Consider the following 14,508-nt stretch of genomic DNA (forward strand, 5'->3'; position numbering starts at 1 on the left):
CCACCTTCCTATTTTAAAGAATGTATTTGGCCCCATGGAGGTGGTGGTGCCTTGTCTGCACAGCACCAGCATAATTTTTAAGTTTGGTCGTTGGTCCCCTGGGCATGTGTAAGTCCCAGGAAGTGGGGTGGGTCTGTGCGACCACCCCCCCCCCCCCCACCCCTCCTTTGATTTAAATAAAGCACTGGGGAGGTGGCGGTTGCCAGGGCTCTTGGAACCCAATGTTGAGTCGAGGTGGGGTTGGGGGGGCCTGTGTGTTTCCCTATATATTTTTTTTTGTATGCGGTAAATCTATGTGCATGCCCCTGGTACCTGCCCCACCCGAATGCTTTAAAAAAAAATCAAGAAAATCTGCAAATTCCTGGATCCAATGCAAATTTGTGGCAAAAATAATTTAAATTTAAAAAAAAAAAAAATTTTTTTTACCCAGTCTGGGTCCCAGGGGGAACCCAGGACCAAGGCTAGGGGGTAGGGTATTTCTACCCTGCCCCCTTTTCTTTCACAAGGCAGTGCATGGTGCAGGATTGACTGTTTGATGGGTTTTGGCTGCAGGGTCTGGCTGCAGGTGCGACCATGTGCGTGGCGGGTGCTTGTATTTAAAGTAAAGAATTTAGAATTCCTTAATGTTAAAAAAAAAAAAAGGTTAGAAGGTCATCATAGTTGGGGAAATGGAATTTAAAAAAAATCCCATAGAAATTCACTTAAAGGTTATAGGGATATTTTAGTTAGGGTTTGACTTTACGGGCACAAACCCATAGAAAATCAGCAGTTCTAGTTCAGGTTAGCTGAAGTAATTCTAACACGTGCCCGAAGGTAACTATAGCTCGCACCCTCGCCATACACTGCTAATGAACCCACATACTACAACACTCATGACATCTTTGATAACCTCATTGATAATATCACTAACATTTGCAGTAACATTTTTGAGTAGAAAGGTGAATAACAAGGCTGGTAGCCTTAAATCCAACTCTTGCTTCTTTCACCGATTACCAGACTATCCCTGCGCCCTTACCTCACTCTTACAGGTTCCTGCTTCCTCCCATTGTGAATGTTTTTCAATATATCTCTTCCTTTGTCTTTCTGATGTGTGTGGCTTTACCGCTTGCTCTCGGTAAATGTCTGATGTAGATAAATAAGTGCTGGCCCCCCCACTGACTTAAATGAAGCACTGCCTATCTATACTGTAAGACTGGGTATGCTGTGAAAGTCTCCCCTTGCAACCAAAGAAGGGCCTTTGGACTTGGCCGTAGTAGATTGTCATAACTTGTAGAGCAGTTCACCAAATGGCGGTGCCATAGGCTATGTGGAGGGTGGCAGCTCCTTGTGTTGCCCTGGCTTGAGGTTTAATCTCAGAAGGAATGAGGAACAGTCGCTATAAACCACTTCCTTGAGCAGTCCTTTAGCATCCATTTTGGTCTGAACGTCCGTCACCCTGTTGGAGAAGTCCTCTTTACACGTGTACAAGCCTGTGGCTCTTTCTGTACTGCTCCTGGTTGTTAATTCCTTAGATACATTTATGTACAATTAGCGTTCTTTTCTTCAGCAAATGTAAATTTATATTGAGTGTTAAATAGTTGGCCCTATTTCAACCCAAACATTGGGCCTGGTGCTTTGTCTTCCAGAGTTCTGCATGTTGTGGTGAATATGGATTTTTTTTTCAAGTTCCTTTTGCGTTGTTTGCCAGACAGAGGACCTGGTTGTGCCATTTTGCCCCATCATGGCACAGTTGCTGAAGGTGATTCTGAGGCGTTTTGCGTGGTGTGTGATTGATTGCAACCATTGTTCATGTTGGAGTGTTGGTGTTTAGGTGCAGGCTTTCAAGGATGGAGGACGAGAGCCTGAAGTCAAATCTGAACCAGACTCCTCATTGACTGTTGGTATGACGTGTGGTCGTTCGGGACAAGGGCTTCGCGTCTCACGCACGCGAGCGTTGGGATGGCCATTCACTGTCACTATAAAATATCTCACCCTTTGCAGAGCACTACTTTGAGACTGAGGCAGTGGATGGCGGCATTGAAGGGACTCCGGGAGTGTACAAGCACGCCATTACAAGCGGCCCTACCGCCAAAGACTCCGGCCAGGTGAGTCAGATTGCTGGTTCTGTTTACTGAATGCCAGAATATTTGTGGCAATGTTGGGCGGGTGAAGAGAGCACTTTGGTAATAGAAGTGTAGTCCTTCGTTTTTCTATAGATAAAATAGAGCCTGCGAGACACTCTTTGAAACTTGTTGATAGAACTCTGAAAATAACCATTGGCAAACTATGGCATGGTTTTTGCAAAACGTTGTTCGGCAAGATGCCAAAGGTTCTTAAAAAAAAAAAAAAAAAAAGGCGAAAGTATTTTTCTGGTCTCGTTACCATGGTACACTTGGCACTGAAGGGAACATCTTTGTGTGTGAATGTGCTCCTTGTGGAAGGGCAGCCTGCTGTAACTCGTAGTGAAGTATACAAAAAAGTGATGGTTGGAATTCTTGAATTAATCTCAGCCAATGGTAATTACTCCTACCACATCCCAATCCATCGTTATTTTGCATACCTTGTCACCTCAGTTTAAGTATGACACTTTACCTCGGATGCTTTTACTCCGCATGCCCTTACCCCGCATTTTTTACTCCACAAATGTTTTCAATGCAGGGCTTTACACCGCAATCAATTACAACCCATAGTCCATTGCAACCAGGGCTCGAGTTGGGGTACCACGCAGGTGGACAGCGTCCCCCCACTTATTTTACCGGGGGAGGATGCCGTCCCCCCTGCCAAACAGCTGGACTTCACTCTTTTGCCCTCTGGGACCAGGAGCTCGGCACCTTTCATGACGTCACTTCCCGCCGTGACGTCACTTCCCGCCGTGACGTCACTTCCCGCCGTGACGTCACTTCCCGTGACCGCGTCCCCCCCTCCTGTCACCGCATCCCCCCCCCCCTTCTTTTTTTACAACTTGTGCCCTGATTGCAACCCAATTTACTATTCTAACTCCACCGGGGCATTGTAAAAGGGAATGCATTGTAATGGTTTGCGGTGTAAAGCCCTGTGTTGTAAAAGTTCGATGGAGAAAAAAATGCGGGGTAATGACATGCATTGTAACAGTCGTGGTAAAGGATGTTTAACCTCAGTTTAGACCCAGCTATATGAAAAGGAGTCTTAACCCTGCTCACATCAGAAGCCTTGTTGAGGTTGCAGCCTATTGGATAGCGCAGCTGTCTGGCTTGCTAAAGACATCCTAGGGCTATTCAGAAAGTTTACCTAGGAATGTATTCTGCCCGTTGCTTACTGTTGACTTTGTGGTTTGCAATTCACATATTCTGGCTTTCTATTTGCTGGCTTCATTTGCTCTAGGCTGTCCAGCTCGAGTTCATCCCTCCTGTTGCCCAAACCGTGTTTAACGTATTCTTCCACAAACTCAATTTCTGTAAACTGGCCTTTAATTCTTGTCACATTTGCTATGCATTCGTAGATGGAGGTCAAATGTTAGACTGTGTCTTCAGGGGAGCTTGAGCTTGATGTTTAATTTTCTTTCTCGGACTTCAAAGTGAGAGGATTTGTGACAATCATGCTGGCTACTGGGGTCCGCTTGAGGAAGGCTGTACGATCTTTTTTTTTCTTCTTTGTTTCTAGCACCCAACAAAATGTCAATGAACTGTGCTGACTATCGAATCAATATTTTGGGTGATGACATTTACACACGTTTATGCGCTGTATACTTTTAGCAGTAAAACTGTATGTGAGTGACAATGTCATTTCAATTGAAGAGGTGTTGTCTGTAGAGGCAGTACACTACGAACCATGCATTCCATGTTACCCCACTCCACTCTCCATGCCACTGCACTCTACTCTATACCACTTCAAACTATGACACTGCATCACTGCACTATTAGCTGCACCCCTCCACGCCTCTCTAATCTACACAACTCCATGCTAATGCAGTCAACCCAAACTACTTTATTATGCACTCTACACCACTCTATGCTACCCTACAGCACTGTACACTACGCCAATGCACTCTATTGCAATCCCATCTACGCCCCTCTATTCTACTCTGCACCACTGCACTCTACTCAAATAATCTACGCCACTGCACTCGGCGCTACTACACTCTGCGCCAATACACTCTGCGCCAATACTCACTCCTGTATGCCAGTGCACTCCATGCCAGTGCACTCTACGCCACTTACACAAAACCAATGCACTCTGCACCAATCTATAGTGCACTCTACCCCACTATGCTCTATGCATCACTGCACTCAATGCCATTGAACTGTATGCCACTGAACTGTATGCCACTGTACTCTGCATCACTCCACTCTACACCAATCCACCCTTGGGCGAAACCGCATTAACAATGCTGTTTCTACAATGTAGTGTTATTACAACGTGGTCATTACGACCGCGTTGTTAGTACGCAATACCTTTACATTGCAAGTCATTAAAAAGACTTGCTGTAGGGGGCGCAAAGGTATTGGATATAAAATCCAACACCTTCCCTGCTGTTGCGCAAACTGGAGTAGGAATAGTAAATACTATTCCTAAGTCCAGCGCGCACCCTACAGCAAGTTGTTTTAATGAAATGCGATGTAAAGGTATTGCGTACTAGCAACGCGGTCTTAGTAACAGCCCCGTTGTAATAGCCTGCGATGTATTTGCATGCGTTGTAACATGCTATATTCACCCTAAGCCACTATAATCTACTCTGCACCACTGCACTCTGTCACATCACTCTTCTCTGAAACCATCTACACATTGGTACATCAGTCTACGCCACCATTCCACTCTGACACTCCACAATACACCACTCTATTCTACACCACTCCACGCCACTGCACTCTACACCAATGCTCACTAGATCACTTTACTCAAAACAATACACTGTTGCTGCACTCTATTCCAATTTACTCTGCTCCACTGCACAACACTCTGCTCCACTGTTCTGTACGCCACTGCACCACGTACCTAGGCACCACTCTGTGCTACTAGTGGACTCTGCATCTCTGTAACACTGTATGCCACCACTGTACTCTGCACCCTGCGCCACTCTATACCACCTCTGCACGATGCGCCACTCTATACCACCACTGTACTCTGCACATCCTCACCACTCTACGCCATCATTGCATCACTCTGCCACTACTGCACTCTGTGACTCTGCGCCACTCTACACCATGACTGCACAACTCTATGCCACTACTGCACTCTGCGCCTTTGCACCACTCAGATCCACTACTGTACTCTGCACCACACTAGACCACCTCTGCGCCATCACTGCACAACTCTATGCTGCTACTGCACTCTGTGCCTTTGCACCACTCTACACCGCTACTACTGCACCCTGAGTCTCCACACTCCTGTACTCCACCACTGCAGCCTGCATCTCTTGACCACTCTGTCAATTCTGTACCCTGTGCCACTACTGTACTCTGCGCCACTATGGCGCTCTGCACTGCTCTGCGCCACTATGGCGCTCTGCGCCACTATGGCGCTCTGCACTGCTCTGCGCCACTATGGCGCTCTGCACTGCTCTGCGCCACTATGGCGCTCTGCACTGCTCTTCGCCACTATGGCGCTCTGCACTGCTCTGCGCCACTATGGCGCTCTATACCACTCTACGCAACTACTGCACCCTGCACCCACTCTGCGCCACAACTGTCCTCTGCGCCGCTCCGCGCCTCTCTGATCTGCGCCGTTCCGCTGATCTCTGCTCCACTATGTGCTGCTCTGCTCCACCCCTCTCATTGCCGCTCTGCTTGGCTCTGTGCTACTCTGCTCCTCTCCTCTCCGTGCTACTCTATTCCTCTGCGCCTCTCTGCTTTGGCTCTGTGCCACTGCAATCTACTCTACACCACTTTAGTCAAAACCAATGCACCCTATGCCACTTCACGCCATGCCTTGCCACTTCACGCCATGCCTTGCCACTTCACGCCACACCTTGCCACTTCACGCCACTCTTCCCCATTCCTCGCCTCGCCATTCCTCTCCTCGCTGTGCCACTCAACCTCCTTTATACATCACCACTCTCCTTTATGCTACTCCTTTTTAGCAATGCTGAACAGAAGCCACTCCTCCATGGCACTCATTTTTAGCCATGCCAACAGCAGCCACTCTCCTCTATGCCACTCCTTTTTAGCCATGCTGAACAGAAGCCACTCTCCTCTATGCCCCTCATTTTTAGCCATGCTGAACGGAAGCCACTCTCCTCTATGCCCCTCATTTTTAGCCATACTGCACAGAAGCCACTCTGTATACAATATTTAATGCAGATTATTTCTAATACCTCAGAACGCAGTGGTCTGTAGAGGAGTGTCGCAATATATTGAGATTGCCTTTCAAAGATGTCTTCCTTTATGATTTGTATTTGTGTGCTTCTCCTAGGAAAATGAAGTTCTGCAGCATTCGGGTCTGTCTCCTTTCATCCACGAACAAACTGCTGGCCTCCAAGATGCTCCTCCTGAACATCTCAGTCTACAACCATTGACGTCAAACCTGCCAAATCAAGCAATGGAGCTGCTGTATGAGAAAAGGATTCAGGGTAAGCTAGGGTTTGGTCCTCTACTGATTTTGCATCTTAAGATGTAGTAATTACCACTTCTCTACACAACTTCTCATTTAGTAAGTGCAGCTTTTTCCTTTAGAAATGTAAGCCTCGCAATTCTGACAGTAGGCAAACAGGTTCTTGTTGCTCACTATAGAGATTGCATTAGGCCCAGTTTTTAGGCAGTTTTAGTTCAAACTGATCGTCCCTTATGGGAAGAGTAGCTTAATTGCCTAAAACAGTGTGTGAATATCACTTTACTCTTGGTTAAATAAGAAATGTGAAACCAATCCGGTTTCTGAACATTGCTATCTGGTATTATTCAAGACTAATCATCTCAACTTTGGAAGATTACCTTCGCATATAAATGTTTCCCCAAATGTTTGCAAACTCTGTATTTTGACTGGACTTTACTTGAACAAAAAGTATTTTTTAATAAATGTTAGGAAATTATTACAAACTCTAGAATGTTGTATTAAGTGTTTCTTCGTTGTGGAGACTTTGGCTACTTATAAAATGAGCTATATTTAGTGATGTAATAGGTCTCCCAGTTCTATACCAGGTACTGGCACCATCCTGCTGCATAATCCTCACAGCTAGCTACCTTACGGAGGATATATATATATATTTTTTGGGCATGTCATATCTATGGCTCACTCCTTCTGGCACCTGGGAAATGACTACCGTGAGCTGATTAATGGGCATGTGCCACTTCTCCACCTAATTACCATGAAAGGTGGTGTAGTCAGAACGGCTGATGCAGAGAGCTGTCTCCAGTTCTTTGAAGATGACTTCCAACATGCCTTCTTGACTGTGTCAGGTGAGATGAGGAGGATGGGCTTTGGGAACTGAATGGTGGCTCTTGTTACATGTTCTCCAGCTTTCGGAACTTCTACATGGAAAACTTGTTTCTGCCACAAAGCATGTATCCTGAATATTTTGAGTTGTTGTAACCCCTTTCATCCCTGAATCTGCTAAAACCTAGATGGGTGGGTTGAGTGGGAATCTCATCGAAATACTGTGACCTACAGGAGATGCTTGGTGACAACACTAATTGAGAGTACCATGAAAATATGGTTGTGCTTTTCTATAAATTGATGCCTAGCACAAGGTACGGTGAGCTAATGCGTAGGTGCAGCTCTTTGATGGATTGAGTGGATCTGTGCATGAACTATATTGACTGTCATTGCGTGGATGAGTAAGAACGGCTTGCCCCAACTCCTGAAATTCTAGATCAGGTCTGTACTCCTTACAGGTGCCATAGACCCCAGCATGGTCCATTAAACATTAAAATCGAGCACTTCATGAAGCTATAAGAGAAATCAATGTAAAGAAGGAATTGCTGTGCAAGAGGAAACCTGCATAACCGTTGTCAGATGTGCCTATCTCTAAACCATACCAAACGGGGAATCCAAAGGCGACGCGCATCCAGAGTCCTCTCTTTCACCCATTTGTACAAGCTCCCATGATGAAGCTGTGAATCAAGAGACTCCAAATATATTTCACTTACACAAGTAGGAAACAGGAAGTTTCACCTACTGCTACACCTTGAAGGGAGGACATCCACTTTCACTATGGAACCAAAGTTATAGCACTCCATAACCATTTTGAGCAAATTGCCAACACAGACTATGAACAATTCTTGCTATGCCATGCTTAACAGTGCCCAGATGAATCAGTTGATGCCTTCTACATCTGTTGAAGGAACTCCTCAGGAAATGTGCCTTGCAAGACCAAACCGAAGACTTAAGAGGCCCAGTTCATCCAGGTATTGCTTTGGCCAAATTGAGAGAACAGGTACTTTAAAGAACCTGGCAAGTAATCCTCAAAGGCGAGGGCTTCTCACTTGGAAGCTGCATTTCACAAACCCTTCAAAGGCAAGCTGGTAAACCAGATGGTCAAACCACTTGTCTAACCAAAGGGATTGGGGTGCCAAAGACCATGTCACCCATGTGGCGACTGTGGAGGGCGCATTCCATCGTACAAGAGACTGCCCAGTCAGTGTCAAGAGATGCTCAGCTTGTAGAAAGATGAACCACTTTGCGAAAGTATGCCAGTCATCTCGGCCACCAAAAATACCCCAGATAGATGGTGAACACCATTACATCCCACACATCGGACCTCGGTGAGGATGACCTGGATGATGAGGGAGAAGGGCCAGGGCATGTGGAACATGTCATTGACCACTTGCACACCTGCTCAGGCTCTGCAAGGAAGTGCTGGACTATTGACTGCTGTTTTCGCACGTCATGGCCGAAGAAACTGAATAAACCTTTGCCGAATTGGTCAACCGTAAACTCACCAATATGAAGTTCTATGCTTATAGAAAATTCAACCTAGCAGGCATCTTTGCTACTGACATGAACCATGATGTCACCACACAAGTAAAAGTGTATGTCACCCTAGAAGGGGTCGGCATGCTAGTGAGCTGCAGTTTAGATTAAAGGCTTTGCCTCGTTTGCTTTGCGTTCCCTGTGCATGCTAGTGAACTAGACTATCTCCTTGGGGACTTCAAAGAACACTTTCAAGGAATAAGGCGCCTAGAGGGGAAGCTGGTACAAATTCACATTGACCACTCAGTACAGCCTATTGTCCTGAAACACCCACAGGATTGCCGTTCATCCTCAGCCGAATGCAGAAGGACAACTGTAGAAGCTAGAGGAGGCTAAACTCTTAGAGTAAAAGGTCCACCCTGTGGGTTTCGCTGTTCATAGTAACTTGCAAAACCCAAACAAGTTGGACATGGGATACTTTGTATAGACCTGCACTCTGAGCCACTACCACCCGATCTCCTAACTTAACTTAGAAAAAACCCTTGAGTGCCATGTGAACAAACCGCTCATAACGTTTCTGGATGAACTCTCGATCTTGGATCCCTCCCAGTCGGGTTTCCGAGCGGCACACTGCTCTAGTACCAGTAACCAAGTATATCGATCTTTTTTTAATTTTTTTTTTATTGGATGATGGTTCCCCTGCCACGCTTGTACTATTGGACTTCTCGGCAGCTTTCACCACTGTTTCTCTTCCAGTTCTGATTAGCAGACTGCATGAGATCGGTGTCGGAGGGATCACCCTGCAGTGGCTAGCATACTTTCTAAAAGACCCAAATTACTGCATTGGGTTCCTTTAAATCTCAATGGGTGCCTCTCAACAAGGAAGTGCCTCAAGGCTCATCACTGAGCCCAAGTTGTTTAATTTTTACGTTGCTGCCCTGGCACAACTGGTGAGATTACATGGCTTTGAAGTCATCTTTTATGCCAATGATATGCAGGTGATCTTCACTATATGACATGACATGGAGTACTCAAGGCATCACTTCCAAAACTGTATGAAAGATATCGCTGCCTGGATGGCTGGAAACTGTCTTCAGCTCAATAGTGAGAAGACAGAGGTCTTGGTATTCGGCAAGGCACAACCGCTCTGGTCACCAGACTGGTGGCTGGTAGAACGGGGCACACCTGACCCCAAGTCATTTAGTGAAAAATGTAGGGATTAAAATCTACCAGGAATTGACAATAGAAAAACATTTTGCTGCAGTAAGAGGGACTTGTTCTACCACATGCGCACCCTGAAGATATTCCTGTGTCTCCGTTCCTCAGCCAGGAAAACACTGATCAAGGTGCTGGTCTAGTTGCCATGATAACCGCAATACCCTGTTGATGGCAGTCCATAAAGCACCTCTTACAAAACTTCAGGTCATACGAACTTCAGGTCATACGAAATACAGCTACCGACTGGTCTGTATCCTCCCAGCGGGTTCTCTCTCCTATCCTATTTTAAGGTCCTTGCACTGGTTGGCGGTTTGGAAAGGCATCTTTTTTTAAACTTGCTGTCTTGCCTAAATATCCCCTTCAAGAACATCCCTTCATACTTGGAAAATAGCTGGCCAGCCCTGTGGCCCTAGTGGTCATGGATACCGGACCCGGCGAGGGCCGTGCGTACTCCTCTGGTAATGGTACTACCCCTGGGGGTGTGCTTGCGGGTGGGGTGTTCCCCCATGCTACTATGGGTGACCCCATCCCCCCCCTACTGCAGGTGCTAAGGCCTGGTCCCCTAACCGGTGCTGTCGCACCATCCCTGGGTTGACCAATTGCCAAGGTAACCCTGTGACCTCCGTCCCCTGTGGGTCCGTGGCTCCGCCTGGCCGTTCCACCCCCTGCCCTGTACTCGCTTGCGCCCCCTGTGTCACTGTGCTCTGCACCCCCCATGCCTTCAATAACATTGGTGCCATAGTCCTGCAACATTCTTGGATGATTGCGCTAATATGCTCACCATTGGTTGTTGTGTCCATGTTCCCCTGGACCGGTCCCTCCGCCGCCGTGCTGCAGGTGGCTGGATCCGCTTGCTGGGTGCCTTCGTGACCGTTGCTGCGTCTGCCAGTTTTGCCGGCGCCCTCCTGCTCTTCTTCGCTGCAGGTGGCGTGTTTGCGCCGCGTTGCTGCCCGCTGGTCCCCTCCCCTGGGTCGCGGTCGAGTTGTTGTTGCAGCCAGCCGTCCCAGTGTACTGCCGCAGCTGCACGCATCCTCCGTAGTAGATCAGGCAGATCCTCCTGACACTGCCGCTTGCCCCCTCTCTTGGCCATGTGGCCTCTGCGGGATGCTGCCGCGGCGGTTGTGCCCAAACAACCCCTTGTGGTGGGGCGGGGTGCCAAGGTGTGTTTTCACTGCCCAAAGCTTTCGTAGTCCTGGCGGGGTGCTGCTGCCGCTTCTCTGCACCAAGCACTCTCCTTGTCCCTGCTGCCCGGTGCACCTGCCCGCCCCTGTGCGCGGTGTCGCTGGGGGCGCTGTTTTAATGCTCTTCAGCAGGGTGCTGCCGCCAATCCCTGCACCAAAGCCTTATTAGATCCTGGCGGGGTGCTGCCGCCGCTTTTGTGCACCAAGCGACAAAATCTTGTTTCAACGTTGGCGGGGTGCTGCCGCCGTCCCCCTGCACCAATTGCTGCTGATTTACTGCCCCCGGTGGTCCCGCCTGTTTGGCGAGCTTGTTGAAAGTGCCCCCGTGTAGGGACCACTGCAGCCGGGTCCCCGCCGCGTCTCACTCCGCTTCTGGTCTCTCTGACGCTGGGGGAGCTACTCCCTGTCCCGTCGGGGAGCAGCTCTGCCCTGTTGCAGCGTGGCTGAAGACCCGAGGACGCGTCTCGGTCATTCGCGCACCCGGGCTGTACACCACCCCCGCCTACAGCGCTGAGTCGTGAGGCGGTGCTTCCGGGCGTGCTTGTTGCCTGCCGGGTGGGCACCGGCTTACCTTCTCATGCCGCTCCTGCACGTTCCGCCGGGTGGACTCCGGTGTCGGATCACGGCCACGTTTCCCGGGTGGGCTCCGGATGATGTCTCGGCAGACACAGGGACCTCTCGGCGACGGCCTCGGTCGGTCTAGTCGGGTGGGATCCGGCTTAGACTGCAGTGTCTTGGACCCCCGACTCCCCGTCGGGTGGGCTCCGGTTATGCTGGGGAGCTCCGGTGACCAGGCGCAGACCGCAGCACTCCACGTCGGGTAGGCTCCAGCTTCAACGCTGATGGAGCTTCCGCTGCAGCGCCTCGTCTGCTGATCCCAGTCTGTAGTCCGTCTCCAGCTCCTGATGCAGCGCGTCGCCCTCTAAGCTTTAGGTAAACCACAAGCTTTCAATCCTCGTGTCGTGCTGCTCCCCCGCTCCTGGATGCTAGGAGCCTACCTGAGGGAGCCACGCTTTTAAGCCCCCCGACTGGCGCTCCGGGTTCGCGCCAGTTCTGTAATTGGGGGGTTTGAAACATGCGTGACCCCCATTGGCCGCGGCGGCCTGGCGGGGGGGGGGTTGTGTTGAAGGACCCTTGTGTGCTTTCCCCACCGCGCCTCCCTTTTCTCGCCATGCCGGATTCCCCCTCCCCCCCTTTCCTCTGGGGGCTCGACGCTGGGTTATGGCGCCAGCTCCTTAGCCCCCTTCGGGGGCCCGCCTCTGCAAGAACATCCCTTCATACTTGGAAAATAAACTATTTCATTACTGCCTGACAAGCACACTGAGATCCAGTGACAAAGCAATCCTCTCTTTCCCTTGGATTTGGCTCTCTAGATTTTGAGGCAGAACCTTGTCTTCCACCGCTCCAAGGACATGGAACCAACGTCCTGGACATTTGTGTGGCTGTGCATATTTTGATCAGTTTAGAAAGCTGTTGAAAACCTGGCTATTCTAGATCTATGACAATGGTTTCTGAAGAAGTTGGCACCAAGATACACCTTTGGGTGTGATTCGCTGTGCTCTACAAATGGCTATCTTATACCTCTTCAACTTGGTGATCAAGCAAGAGGCCCTCTCACCCAGAAAGTGAAGGACCTGGAGAGTGAAATAAGTGGTTCCAACTAGTTGTGCAAGATGGGCACCCGACTTGGTTATAACCAAATCTTACTAGACTAGATGCATTATGACATTTTCAACTCGTTTCTGCCTGCACCAATACAAAAGGCTGAACTTGGGTGTATGTAATATGGCAGAGGTCTTTCAAAATGTACTGTCTGGAGTGATGGGGTTGTTACTGCGAGTAATGACATAATGATGTATGTTGTCACATGTCTTGGAGATGACATTAATGCATGCTTCATCCCTAGAACGGCATGCTCTGCTCCGCAAAATGCTGCGAAGTCTTTGGAACTGTGTCCTCGTGCTTCACTGAGAAGTGGACATTTTTACAGTTGCTCATCCATTTTTATGGCTATCGTTTTTCAGCAGGAGGAGGGATCCCAGATCCTGCCATGGTGAAGGACCCATAACCTGCGCCTCCCCCATACTCTGTGTCGGAAGTGAGGAGTTTCCTGGGTGTGGTCTTTTATTGTGGGTGGGTCATCAGGAATTTGAGCTCCCTGACTGCCTCTTTGTGAACTTCCAAAAATATCAACCATGTGGTCTTGGAAAGAGTCGTTTCAAAAGACTAAAAATGCACTATCAACTGAGACCACGTTAGCGTTCTTTGACGCAGTCAAGGAATTGGATCTCTCTGAAGCCACTGTCACAAGACTAGAAGCAAGCCTATGAGGAATGGCACCAAGTGGCGTACACCAGCATGATGGTCACTCCCATTAAGCAGAGAGACTCAAATTGGGAGGGAAGTCCTCACCATTCACTAGGGGTGCAGACACTTCAGTCTCTTAATTTTGTAAACCCTCCTTCACAGTACACACCAGCCACAAGACACTAATCCCACTCTTCTAGAGGATCAGCCTCAACACCCTGCCAGTATCGAAGTTGATCCTGCAGCTACAGGTGTACTCCTGTACCCTTTATATACAAGCCTGGCTCCTAGAACTCCTAGAACCCAGAGGACTGTGTGTCCCCCATACACTTCGTCTGCCGCCTCTGAGGAAGAAGGGCATGCTGAAGCTAGAGTAGTACGCATGGTTTGTGCTTGAGCCATCTTGTCCTCGGACCATGAGATAGTCAACACACTGCATAGCCCTGTAGTATCTGCAAATTGCCCTGAAAGCTATCTGGGAAGGAGACTATACTGGTCTGACCAAAGAGGCTCAACCGACTTTGCCCCCTCCACCCCAAATATATAAAGTCTGACCTGAGCTGGCCGATTCGGAAGAGGGTGTCTTCTTGTAGGACATTTGCTTGTGATCCTGCCTGTCTCAGTGCAAGTATTTCAGCTCATGCTGGGCATTGGGGAATGGTTAAAATTATGTAGGATACCCAGCTTGCTGAGATTAAGATGTGCCAGACCGCTGGTTGCCCTCATTCAACAGCACCCATCATCGCTGAAGACATCCCACTGTCTCAGTGGGTTTGTGCCGTTCCTGATTTTGGAAGCCTTCCAAATGGTCCGCAAGTGCTTTCTGTGATGACTACTCAAAATATCTGGCAGTCAGAATTGTGAACCATTCCTCTGCTACTGACCTGATCCCTACATTGGAAAAGGTAAAGACCACACCTGCCACTTTACAAGAGTTTGTAACTGAAAATGGGCTCCCTTTTCAACAAGGACTGGACGTGGCCAACTATCGTCAGTCACTGCA

General features: G+C 48.7%; 1 protein-coding gene across 1 annotated transcript in view; it reads left to right on the top strand.

The window, feature by feature from the left end:
* The window catches only part of LOC144790684 (uncharacterized), a 308,552-nt gene that overhangs the window by 77,159 nt on the left and 216,885 nt on the right, over positions 1-14,508 (top strand). Inside the window, exons 2-3 of the mRNA XM_078665408.1 lie at positions 1,981-2,084; positions 6,367-6,523. Of these exons, the coding sequence (XP_078521534.1) occupies positions 1,981-2,084; positions 6,367-6,523 (261 nt within the window). The remainder of the gene's footprint in view (positions 1-1,980; positions 2,085-6,366; positions 6,524-14,508) is intronic.

The sequence above is a fragment of the Lissotriton helveticus genome, chromosome 11 (genome assembly GCF_964261635.1).
Source record: "Lissotriton helveticus chromosome 11, aLisHel1.1, whole genome shotgun sequence".
NCBI lineage: Eukaryota > Metazoa > Chordata > Amphibia > Caudata > Salamandridae > Lissotriton > Lissotriton helveticus.